The 13649-nt window shown below is 30.1% G+C and overlaps 3 protein-coding genes across 3 annotated transcripts; 1 reads left to right on the top strand and 2 right to left on the bottom strand.

Moving 5' to 3' along the window:
* Positions 1–2197: 2197 nt before the first annotated feature.
* LOC119689357 (actin-related protein 2/3 complex subunit 1A-B) lies at positions 2198–3767 on the bottom strand. The gene is made up of 3 exons (XM_038104175.1): positions 3440–3767; positions 2943–3376; positions 2198–2885 (listed from the first exon to the last, which is right to left on the bottom strand). Exons 1-3 carry the CDS (start codon positions 3510–3512, stop codon positions 2268–2270), a joined length of 1125 nt encoding a protein of 374 aa, XP_037960103.1. The 5' UTR covers positions 3513–3767; the 3' UTR covers positions 2198–2267.
* Positions 3768–5502: 1735 nt separating this feature from the next.
* LOC119689378 (probable 28S ribosomal protein S23, mitochondrial) lies at positions 5503–6371 on the bottom strand. Its single transcript, XM_038104200.1, has 3 exons — positions 6249–6371; positions 6030–6191; positions 5503–5963 (listed from the first exon to the last, which is right to left on the bottom strand). Exons 1-3 carry the CDS (start codon positions 6290–6292, stop codon positions 5618–5620), a joined length of 552 nt encoding a protein of 183 aa, XP_037960128.1. The 5' UTR covers positions 6293–6371; the 3' UTR covers positions 5503–5617.
* A 2059-nt stretch (positions 6372–8430) lies between these two features.
* Positions 8431–12112, top strand: LOC119688964 (DNA polymerase subunit gamma-1, mitochondrial). The gene is made up of 2 exons (XM_038103663.1): positions 8431–11300; positions 11359–12112. Exons 1-2 carry the CDS (start codon positions 8431–8433, stop codon positions 12002–12004), a joined length of 3516 nt encoding a protein of 1171 aa, XP_037959591.1. The 3' UTR covers positions 12005–12112.
* Positions 12113–13649: the final 1537 nt, after the last annotated feature.

Genomic DNA, 13649 nt, shown 5'->3' with positions numbered 1-13649 from the left:
CATAAATGTTTATTACTTACTCAGCTCTTCTAAAATTCTAACTTTCATCAAAACACCAATAATACAGATTACGTTAAGTATGCCTTAACTTATTTCAAAATAACTAAAAGTTCATAGTTCTCTCAATATCTCCTGCGAAAGATCTTTAAATTATCAACAGAAAGATCAAGTCCCAATTATTTTCTTTCATACTGTACACAACTTTGCCCATTTTAACGTGTAGTAACAGAAAGACAATATTATGTAGATTGTCTTTGTTTATAGAATCTCCACTATATAATGGTAATGATATATAAAACATATATATAGTCTCCAAGTTATTAATATTTTCCAAATCACACAGTCTGATTTTCATAAACTATATATATATTCAAAATTAAATTATTGTGGAACTTATACTGGTAACATGTACTCGTTAAATTTATACTAAATCCCTATAATTTAATCTTATTTGCGGACATATAAGCTAAACTAGAAAGTATTATAAATACATTTTTGGTATGCGTACATAATCAATCTAAGACACTGACAAATTTCAAAATTCTTAAAAAAATAAAAGGTTTATGATTTCAAAAAGTGGCACTATATGGAATTTCTCGCTTTCATTCTTTCTATATAATAAAAAAAGCAAGATTTGCAAACATTTTCTTAAAGTTAAGACAAATAATTATGTAAAAAATCTAGTATAAAGTGTTGATTTAATAAATCTTTCGTTAGTTATGCAAATACCTTAAATTTGTGTTCCCTAGTGAAAAACTAATGTAATTATATATTATATATGTTTATTTTTTAGTCGTTTTTTATGAATACTAACAAATATTGGAGCCAGACTGATCTTTGACTCCATTCCATTGGAGTTTCTAGGTTTTTCTGCCTTAACTCAGGCTAGTTTCAAATAAAATCCCATCCATTTTTAATCCACTCTTGTTCCTAAACAATACCTTAACCTTTGATACTTCCTCTACGTAACCATATCCTTTCATGTTATCTGCCTTATAGGGCAGGGTATTACAACAACAACAATGAATAAATTCGTTTAATTAAATCAAAAACAAAGACTTGTTTGCATATTATGAAGCAGATAGACGTACAATCTGCATAAAAACAGAAAAACAGATGAACATATATCGTTAATAGTTTTGTAATGCTGATCAATAACATTGTATACATAACTTTAATGGTTATCGAAAAACAGAGCTTGAAACATTCTAAAATTTAAATCCTGCATCGTCTTGAAGAAATTTAAACGGTTTGGCAGCTCCAGCAATTCAAAAGTTAGAGAAGATCTCAGGAACGCAGCTTAAAGCAACTCTTACACTTCACAATATGTTAAGATCTTACATGATCTCTCTACCACAAATTTGCATAAAATTATAGTTTTATTTGGTGTACTAAAGGCCAGATTAACCTAACATTATCTATATTGTGGTCAATGTCTTCTTTACTCCATTACCAGAATTTTAACAAATTGATGAGTAAGCTTTTTACATAAAACTTCTTATAAAAAAATTTTTCTTACAATGTTCAAAATTTGTGCAAAACGGATGTAAGCAATGGGTTTTACATAAAACAAATTATATAAACAAATTTACATATAATTTAAATGTAATCAAAAATGTTAATATATTTACAAGTTTTACAGGAAGTCAACTTTCATGTCAAATCATTACTTTTCATACATATAAAATACTATGTGTTATGTTGCTGGGACCTACTTGTGAAAGTAGAACACCTTCGGAGGGTGTTGAAAAACAGTTTACTAGTCGTTGAAATTGACTAGTGTTGAGCCGCTATGTGTTATAATAATGTACATATAACACAAACATTACTTGAATCCTTAAGTACACCTAACATATAATATTTTACAAATTTATTAGAACTACATCGAATATGTTAGCAACTTATTTATGCTAGTTGAGCTACATATACATTTTTTTATATTATCTTAAAGACCACATTTTATTTACTAACGCATATAATCATAAACCTTTCAGTTGTTCAAATATTTATATAATGAAATCATAAACGCACAAAAAAAATTGATAAAAATTTTATCAGGTCTTGCAGTGTATGACTCAACTTCACAAACGTGAAAAACTTAACTTGCTGATTAAAAAATACGAAATAATAAGTATTTATATACATTCATACAAATTAATATTTTAACGAATATAAAAAATTTGTCCATTATTTTTACTTTTTATATTTTTTTGGAATTTTCCGTTTTTTTTATTTATATAACAAATAAGTTTTAAAAATGCAAATGATTAGAGTTTCATATTTCTCATGGAATTAGTTAAACCTGTATCAATATCCCATATAACAAGTTGTCCATCAACACCAGAAGTGCTGACTCTTTTACCATCACTCTTGCCGCCACTAAACAAACGTATACAATTGATTGCATTTTGATGGATTGACTCAACATGAGTATCAGAGTTCTCTGTACGTAAGTTGCGATCAAGCGATTGAAAGATGCGCATTGCGCTAATACCGCTTGATTCTTTCTTTTGTGACTTATCCAGTTTACTAATAAACACTATTCGGTCGTTGTCTAAAGCGTATACTAATGGTACACAACTATGACCAGCAACAAGAATGCACATTGGTGAAATCCACTCACAAGCCAAAAATGGTAAATATTCTGTTTTGCAACGTATAACAACATTGCCATTCGTTGCATCGCCAACGCTAATACAACTGTCATGTCCGATCCAACAAACTTTATTACCATCACTCGAGAAACTAACATCATTGATCCAACCACCGCCAGATGTTGAATTACGAAATTCTGCCATTAAATTGCCCAACGGCATACGATTTCCCCACGGAGTCGGTGTAGGCTGATCCTCTATATCTTTTATGTATGCAGAAAAAACGCGCACCTGTTAAAGTTATTAAAATTTAGACAATGTTTTAAATATGACTATAATACAACATACCTTGTAGTCAGTTGAACCGGCTACAAGTAACACATTATTTGGATGCCAATCTAGGGAAGTTATAGTAGAACGTATCGGTTTCTTTATATGTTTTGAGACCCACCAATCATTTTCAGATTCAAAGTAACATACTGATATTAGTCGTGCACCTGAACCTACAGCAAATTTATTCTCAGCAGGAGACCATTTAACACAAGTCGCCGCACGATTGATACGTAATAGCACCAATGTTGGTTTCCATTTGCCATCTTCGCTCTGCGTCCAAACATAGGCATTACGATCAGAAGCACAACTAACAATACGATTTGTATTACGCGCCCAATCAATGCCCATAACACGTAAATCATGTTGAGTTAACAGATCGGCTAACTTCCACTCATTGCCATTGCGTCCATAAATATGAATTTCATTGTTATTGGGCGATAAAGCAATTACTAAAAATAAACGTGCACTCTTATTAACATATTACACTTCAAAATGTTTGTAACTTTATTTACGTGAACGATCTTTATTCCAAGCATGACAGGTGATTGCATCCAATGAGCCACCAAATGTATACCGCTCTGCCATTGTTATGCGTTAAGAATTTAATAAAATAGCTTCACAGAAAAACAAGTAACAGAATGTTAAGTTCTAAATTATTAATTGACAAAACACGCTTAGATAATCGCGGACTCTGGGCCGTCTACACGATTAACTAAGTTCTAAAATATTGTTGAATTTGTGAAAAATACAAAAAAGATTTATAATCTTTTCAATATAATAGAAAACACCGAAAACCGCTCCTAATTGGATCAAAGTTGACTCAGATTCACGAAAACGGCGATGACAGCACACTGATAAATAGCTATCGAAAGCATGTAGAGTATGTTTAAATCGAATAAACACAGAGCTGCATTTCAAAGACTTTTGTAAAATTAAAATGTATTGCTATAAATATTTCCTAATTATAACATATTTATTACTCAACATTGTTTATATTATTAAAATTATTTTCACTAATTATAATAATTATTATATAATAATTATATATGCAATACAAATATAGTGTATAGTACCAATTAGACGTAGTCTGTGAAATATTATAATTGTTATAATATAATAAAATAAATCATTCTTTCCTTAAACAAGAAATTTATTTTAAATAGAAAAGCATAATACTATAAAATTAATAAAATAACATTAATAATGAAATTAATTAAAATTATTAATAAAATTAATAATAACAGAACAATTAAAATAGTCTTAAATTATAAACAAAATATTATAAATATAACTTCACATGCAATATATTTATATATTCGGTAACATAAAAAGAATCTACGCGTTTTTGTCAGTAGTTGGTGTTGGTATTGATAAGGATGGTCTAAAATTCTTTTTTCTGATTAGATTTGGTATATCATTTTCTAATACTTTATTGGAAAGAGAAAGATGTAGCAAAAACTTTGAAAAAAAAAAAACGCATGCTACAAAGCCGTTTAAAGTAAAAGATAGCTATAGATTCTACCCACGACGACAAACTTAAATTTTTTAATGATTTTAATCTATATTGAAAAGATTTGGAGATATAGGTTGTTCAAAACGACAGTTTTTTATATATTTCACACGTTTTTAAAAAATACTATGAAAACTAATTTATTTAAAATTTTTTTAGCCACTCCAAACTTTATACAAAAATAGTTTAGAATAAAATTTGAAAAATAATGTTTATTAACCTAATGTGAAAAGGCTTGGTGCAGCAATCTGAAAGTAAATCTTAGAATTCATGCGCTACGTATATTTCATCATTGAAAAAATTTGTGAACTATATATTCAAATATTAGTCTACTTAATAAATAAATATGTAAATTAATACATCATAACAAATTAATTACATCTTAATTTAATTTTAATGTAATGTTCAAATAAAATAAAAATTAATTAGTTTGATTAAAAATTTATTATTGAATAAATTAAAAATAAATTCTGTTCATATTTTTTATTAATTTTTGATTTAGACTATTTTAATTTGTATCAATTAATATTAGGATTACAAATCATTATTAAATTACATTAACTTTAAATCTTTTTAATCTGAATCATTTGTCGTCTGTAATCACAAAAAACAAAAACATATGAGATATATGAAGATAAGGCGATAACGTCGCATAGTTCAAAATTAACAAAATTTCAAAATCTATTGATGAAATTTGCTTAAAAGACACTTATTGTCAATATTTCGATCAGAAAACTCATTCAACATTACAAAGCGTTTTGTATATCATAGAATAGCCAGAAACCTTATAACCTGGCATAAATTCATGTACAGTTTAAGATTGATGACAGTAGTCCATGCAATTTTCATTGGAAATGTTTATATTTTTGACAAGTTTAAGTCGGTGGTTAAGGTTTAACTATATGTGTGCATTTTCTCACTCTTTGACAAAAGATTATTTTTAAACTTTTGTTATACAAAAAATTAATATTTTTTGTTGGTCATCCATAGCATTACAAGACATTTTCTTACTTATTTATTTTGGACTATCACATAACAAATATTAGTAGTTGTTAAAATTGTTTATAAAACACTAATCGCTTTATTGTATATACAACGAATTCTAGGCTATTAGACCTCATTTATTTATATATAATACAAATACTTTTCTTAGTTTAAAAATTTGAACTTCTATTTTATTTTAATCTTCGAACAGAGTTTTAATGTCCAAAGGTTTTTTGGTTTGTTTTGGAGTGGTTTTGGCTTCTGTGTTTTGTTTTGTTTTCCAGTTCTCTTGTGCTTCCTTGAAGTCTGACATTAAATTAATTTTAGTTTCAGATTCCAACTCAGCAGTTTCTGTTGCTTCCCACTGTGTAGGTTTTCGTCGTTCCATTAAAATATCTTTTGCTGTGTTAAATATTTGTTCTTCGTCAAGTGCACCTTGAGCTTTTAAGTCATTGTATATTTGTATAAATTGTTGTGTACTAGATTCTTTTTTATTGTTTAAGCCAACCATTTCGACTTGTTTGACTGATTTATGATATTTTCTGCAATTATAAAATGCATTATGACAAATTTCAGATTTATAAATAATTTAGCAAAGAACTACTTACGCTCGAACAATATCTTCTTCATAGAAGATATCTCTTATTTTCATATCTGGTGCTGGACGATCGAAACGTGGTTCTAATTTTGGAGGAAATGTTTCATAAACATCATACCACAGTGGCTTGTCCATTGGTTTCATGGCACCGGCACGCAACAAACCTTGAACCCTTGAAAATATTAATTTAATTTGTATGTGCACTCAGTTATAAAACAATTACAAATACCTTGTGAAAATTGTGCCAACTTTTTCGAGTCTACTTTGTGCCATTTTATTTTATTTATATTTACTATTTTTATTATGAAACAAAAAGTAATAAAACAATGTTTGGAATATAACCTCATCAATGTGTGAAACAGCTGTTTGAATTAATCGATAAATGTTTAGCGATAATAAAAAGATTCATGAAATATAACTTTATATGGTTACTTTTATTTGTGTGTTGAGAGTAATTGGAAGTATTATATGTATTTAGTTTTTAGAAAATATATAAAAACATTGTAAGAGATAATTTATCCTTTTTAATACTTCTTATGTAGCAATATCATGGCATAAAATATATTTTATTTAATTTCAATAAAAATATATACATTTATAGTTTTTATAAATATCTTAAGTATTAATAAAAAAATGTTTTGGAAAAATACTAAATAATTTGTTCTAATATGTAAATCATATAAATCTATAAACATTTTTTTCAATTTCGTGTAATTATTTCGAACTAACTCGTTCGATCTATAATATTCTTACATAAAATTCAATATATCTGTCATGCTGAGTAATAAATTTAAGTTTATAATAGTCTTGTTAAGGACGTGTTCGAGTTCGAGTAAATTCATATAAAGTAAATTGAAATTTCCTAGGGATTTTTTGCACTGCACTTATTTACACTTATTTATTGCACTTATTTTTTATTTTTCTGTCAAAAGTTTTCAAATTTATGTATTTATTTATTAAATATCTTATAAAATTTTTACAATGGTAATACCCAATTTACTTAATTTATCCTACTCGAAATTGTGGTAAATACCAACATTTGTTGCCAGAATGTTGGTATAGTAAATTCGCAGAATTTACTATTTCCCTCAATTTACCATCAATTTACTCCAACTCGCACTAAATAGTTTGTAGTAAGAATACATTCCATACTTATTATTACGGTTTATATATATATTAACATTTAATTTATATAAAATAAATATATCAATAGCCGTAATTTTGTGTTTTGCAAAATCTTTCATATGTGCACATAGTGTAAGCAAATTACATTTTGCATAAAAATATATAATTAATATAAAATTGAAAATTAAAATGAATAATGAATTAAAAGCAATTTTAAGAATGCAGGAAATTGTGAAATTTTTATTTACAACAAAATTAATAAGAGGTTACAATATTTATACAACTTATAAGTTAAAAAATTAAAAGCGGTTTTCAATTATATTTTCTTTATGTACTCATATATATTTTTGTATATATTTATGTATATATTTTTGAAAAATATTTATTTTCCACAGTTTTGCTAATTTTTAAATATTTTATTTCCAAATTTTCAAATTCGTGAAGCTTTTTAATTTTGCTTGAATTTTTTAATTTTGAAACTTTTGACATTTGGTTGGAATATTCGTTGAAATTTCCAATGAAAGTTCACAATAAGGTGTTTAGACAAAAAAGCAACTATAGACCGAAAACGCCTACAATTAATATTAAAATCCAATAATATCAAATTTTAAGTTTTTATTAAAAATTTTAATTTAATTTTTATTGAATTTTAAAAGTTGGTTTTTATTAAAAATGTTTTAATTACTCAATATTTTAATAGTAGTTTTCAATATGTACCTAATTGAATACTTCAAGCTAGACACGTTTACCGTATGTGTAATCTTAGATATGATAAACTAGGGTACTTAGTAATTTATATTTTAATTGACCGACTATGAGGACGGACAGACAAATTATCAAAAAACATGTAGTTCATAATGTATATTGATATTATGAGCTAATTTTTAATGGAGTATTTTGCATTGTTTAAAAAAAAATTAAGCGAATTGACAGCCCCTAGTGTCGAATTTCAGTTCAATAAGTTATAAATGGGCTTGGACTACTTATTGGTAGAACCAATCAATGTTTGGAAAGAGTACTGATGATGGATATTTGGCACTATCCATAACATCTTTATGGTCAGTTCAAGAATTTACTTGATGAAATTATAAGTCCTATACAGGAAAAAGAAGATGGTGTATATTTGTAAAATGTTAAGTTTCTTATATATTCTGAACTTATTTCACTTGCAATATAAAATGTATCGAATACAAAAGTAATCGATAAGTTTACAATGCAAATTATCACTGTTTGCCGGTCGTGCGCGAAAATTAAAGATGTTTTGATTTGGACCACAGCAAAGCAATATGCATATTATTCGTTCTTATTCGAAAAAATTAAATCGTGAAATTTATCCAACCAGTCGCATTAAAATTTTTAAAAAAGCCAAGGCAGTAACAAAAATTGTCCCAAAGTCTAAACCACTAGAAGTAGGAATCAACGCAACACCCAATAGTCCAAGCGATAGTTTCGAGAATGCAAGTAATACAAAACCAAAGGCAAAAAATGTAAATAATTCGAGTGAGTATTTTGAAAATATGGTTAAGGTGCAAATGATCTCCAAAAACCTACATGAGCAGATTTTCAAACAGGCACAACGTCAACCACACTTGGACAAAGCTACCGAACGTCTTTATTTGTCAGAGTTTAAGCGACACGGCATTGAAATAGAAAACACTGAACGCTTGGAGGATGTGCAAATAAAATTACCACCACTACGTGGTAATAACATTGAAGATCATTTCTATACAATTGCTGAAGAACAGGTGGCGCCATATAAAAGTCTCTTAATGCCTTTAGTACAATGTGCAGAATTACCAAAACGTCCCAGTCAGTGGGTTTTTCGTGAGGGTTGGACCGTTTATGATAACAACACTGGTATAGGCACTTCTATTGAATATCCTACTGAAAATGCTTTGGTTTTTGATGTGGAGGTATGTGTACAAGAGAGTGGTGCACCTGTATTAGCGACTGCAGTTGGTACGAAGCATTGGTATTCCTGGGTAAGTCCAAGATTAGCAAGTGCTGAAGAAGATAATTTAGAATTGGAAAAAGATACATATCACAACTACACGTTGGATGAGCTTATACCATTGGGTAAAGTAAGTCCGAAAATTATCGTTGGCCATAATGTTTCATATGATCGAGCGCGTATACGTGAACAATATTTACTGGATGATGTGGGTACCCGTTTTGTTGACACAATGTCTTTGCATGTCTGCGTAAGTGGTATAACGAGCTATCAGCGTGCTATGATGAAATCCAAAAAAGAATTACCGACAGAAGATATTGAATGGAGAGCACAAAGTTCACTAAATAATCTCGTAGAAGTGCACAAATTATATTGTGGCGGTGAAACATTGACAAAAGAACCACGTAACATATTTGTTGAAGGTTCTATTAATGATGTGCGCGAAAGCTTTCAAGCACTTGTTGATTATTGTGCTAGTGACGTGGAAGCTACACACCGAATATTAAAGGTACTTTTTCCATTATTTGCTGAACGTTTTCCTCATCCAGCCACGTTTGCAGGCATGTTAGAAATTGGTTGCGCCTATTTACCAGTGAATGCCAATTGGTTGCGTTATATTAGGGAGTCCGATTTAACTTATGATGATCTTATCATTGAGTCGAAATACCATTTAACTCGTCGCGCGGATGAGTCCTGTAGATTTATGCATGATGGACAATATCGAAATCATTTATGGCTTTGGGATGAAGATTGGAGTACACAAGAACTTAAAATGAAGCATTCAAAATCTGGTGCTAAAACAAAATCGCTTGATCATACTCCAGTGGTTGCAAGTGAAAGCGTTAGTGAAAATTCTAAGGATTTGCCGAAAGAAGAACATGACTTGCAGGAAAAATTTAAATATCTTTATGATATGAAACAGTTGTTGCCAGCAAGACGTCCAATTTTACCCGGTTATCCGGCTTGGTATCGTAAGTTGTGTAAAAAGCCACCATTTATGCAAGCATCAAATGCAGAATATGAAGAAGAGTGGCATCCAGGTGCCACTGAAATATCTACTGGCATGCAAATTGCACCAAAACTATTATCATTATGCTGGGAGGGTTATCCTTTGCATTATTTACGAGAACAAGGCTGGGGTTTTCTGGTGCCGTTTCGCAAAAGCCATGATCTAACTGATAATGCGGATAATGTAAATTGTCGCATACCGATTGAAGCGTTATCTGAACGCTGTCCAGTTGTTGAATTAGACCATATGGGCGCTAGCGAAAATGAAAGTGATTATGCATTTGACAATCTTAACAATGAATTGGACATCAATTTAAGTAAGCGTGACTTTTATAAAAAAATAAAAAAGGATCGCACTGGCGGACAGTATAAAGGTACAGGAGTTTGGTGTAATAAGGTACTAGAAAACTGTTGCTACTTCTTGAAGTTGCCACACAAAAATGGTAGTTCTTTTCGCGTGGGCAATCCATTGTCAAAAGATTTCTTAAATAAATTTTCTGAAAATGTGTTGAGTAGTGGCGATACAGAGAACGACTCTGCGTCACGTGTTATAGAAATTGCACGTATGATGTCTTATTGGCGTAATAATCGTGATCGCATCATTGGGCAGATGGTTACTTGGTTGCCAAAAGATCATTTGCCAGAACGTTTAAAATCAACGGTTAATGACAATACTTATTATGGTGCGATATGTCCGCAAATTGTGGTTTGTGGTACGCTTACACGCAGAGCTATGGAACCCACTTGGTTGACTGCATCTAACTCACAACGTGAACGTGTTGGTTCAGAATTGCGAGCGATGGTGCAAGCACCGCCGACTTATAAAATAATTGGTGCTGATGTTGATTCGCAGGAGTTGTGGATTGCTTCTGTACTTGGTGATGCATATGCTTGTGGTGTGCATGGTGCTACACCATTAGGTTGGATGACACTAAGCGGTTCCAAAAAGAATGGCACTGACATGCATTCGGTTACAGCTAAAGCTGTTGCAATTTCACGTGATCACGCCAAAGTTATTAATTATGCTCGCATTTATGGAGCAGGGCAAAACTTTACCGAAGGATTACTGAAGCAATTTAATCCCACATTTTCAGCCACTGAAGCTAAAAGCAAAGCGATGAAAATGTTTGCTATTACCAAAGGTAAACGTCTGTATAAAATACGTGAAGAACATTTGGATTCATATGAAGATAAGAAGTAAGTATAGTGCACTCCTATACACTCCTAAGTCAAATATTTATCATCTTTATTCCAGTTACTCTAGTTATGAGGCTATGAAAATTGCTGTTTCATGCAATCGGCCGCTTGCTGAAATGTTTCACAAATCAGCATTCGTTGGTGGCACTGAAAGTGCCATGTTTAACAGACTTGAAAGTATAGCTTTAAGTACTTATCCCGTAACGCCTTTTTTGGGCTGTCGATTAAGTCGTTCTTTAGAAAGCAGTTCTGGCAATGAAAGCCGTTTTCTGCCAACACGCATCAACTGGGTCGTACAAAGCGGTGCAGTTGATTTTCTACATCTAATGCTTGTATCTATGCGTTGGCTTATGGGTCCACATGTACGTTTTTGTCTTAGTTTTCATGATGAAATACGATATCTGGTTAAGGATGAAATGTCTTATAAGGCTGCGTTGGCTATGCACATAACGAACTTACTAACGCGTTCATTTTGTTCATCACGCATTGGTTTAAAAGATTTACCTATGTCTGTTGCCTTTTTCTCATCTGTGGAAATAGACACAGCATTGAGAAAGGAAAGCACAATGGATTGTAAAACTCCATCTAATCCATATGGTCTACAAATTGGCTACGAAATACCGCCTGGAGAAAGTTTAAATATATACGAGTCCATTGAAAAGGCAGGTGGAAATGATTTGACACAGTGGGAGTGGATAAAATAAAAAGTTGCTATTAAAAAGGTTAGCGAGAATGATTTGACTCAATGACAATTAATAGAGTAGACTTCATTTAACATAAACTACTGTATATTAACTGTAAATAGTCGTTAATTAATTAGTAAGTTTTTTTTCAGATATAATTAATTAATTAATCTAATAATTAATCTAAGTAATTGATTAATTTAAGTTGTTAAATTTACAGACGAGATATATTTTTTTATGCATACCAGTAAAAAATAAATAAATTATTAATTAATTGAAAAATGTATGAATACATAATTTGGATACAGAAGTATACAACCGGAACACGGTTTAGATCTTTCCAACCATCAGGTCTGCATCATAGTATAATTAACCTTTTGCTTAGCTCAAAGTTGTTATTGTAACTGTTTGTTTAGTACATGGCTATATTCGGGACTCAATTGAGTTAGGACAGCTATTGCTGCATAAGGGGACGCCTTGCACCTCTCAGGAAATATTAAGTGGAGGACTCGAATGGATTTGACATACTTTGTGTTTTAAAGAACAAATATCACTAAAGAATTAATGCCAAGTGTTGTCCAGTCATATTTATAACTTCACCACACCGAGATTGCCCCGTCATTGCGCACACTTTACAGCCCATCGTAAATTATATAAACTTGTGATCCATTAATAGCATCTGCTCTACAGGTCCTTTACAAGAGATATAGAGTTTTTTCAACTTTATCTTGTTCGTTTTTTTTTAAGAAAAATATCTTCGGCAAGTTAAAGATTGTTATAGAGTATAAGTTCTCAGATTCACTACACAATTTTAGTGAAGCTGAGAATGTATTAGAAACAGAGTGTTACTGGATAAATTTATAAGATTTAATATATATTATCTTCAAATATTTTGGCTCTGATGTTTGAGAGGAAAACAATAATAGGCAGTAAATAGAGTTATAGATTATAGTAGTAGTTTAGTTATAGAATATAGCATCAATTAAAGTTGTATATTATGTTATAATGTAAAGGAAAATGTTAGTAGCTGATTAGTGAAAAGTGGGGACAAATTGAATTCAAATTGAATCTAAGTTTAAGACCTCTACTCATTTAAATAGATGAAAGTATAGATTAAATAATTAAATAATTAGTTTGTGCGGTGAAATAATTAGAACTTATGTGACAAAAAACTACAGATGGAGCAAAAGTTTGTAATTAAGGTATTTATTTGCGCTAAATAAAGCAAATGGTTGCAGTACTTGGATCAAAACCATTTTTGCTGATTTAGACCCATGTATCTCCTTCTAAGAAGTGTATATTAGGTGTATGTCAGTTCATGAATAAAGTAAAGGCAATAAATTGAAATGAAATGAAATGATTACATTTATGAAATTTATTTATGAAATTATGATTTAGTTCGTTATGATACTCTTAATTTTTCTTCTAATATTTTAATATCAAAATTAATGAGGGAACTTCTTCGTAAATTAAAGACACAATAATTAAAAAATAATTCCTTATAATTATTTTCTCTTAGACCTCTAATAAAATACACAAGTTACTTTTTAAATACTAGTACGTTATCGCCAAAAATAGTACAAAAAACAAATAATTCATCCCATATTCTGAATGAAATGGGAATGAGAGTTTTTTCTCTTTTCCCATTTCCTTTATTTTGAATTAA

This window comes from Teleopsis dalmanni, chromosome X (assembly GCF_002237135.1).
Source record: "Teleopsis dalmanni isolate 2A chromosome X, ASM223713v2, whole genome shotgun sequence".
NCBI lineage: Eukaryota > Metazoa > Arthropoda > Insecta > Diptera > Diopsidae > Teleopsis > Teleopsis dalmanni.
This window is presented reverse-complemented; position numbering and strand designations above follow the sequence as displayed.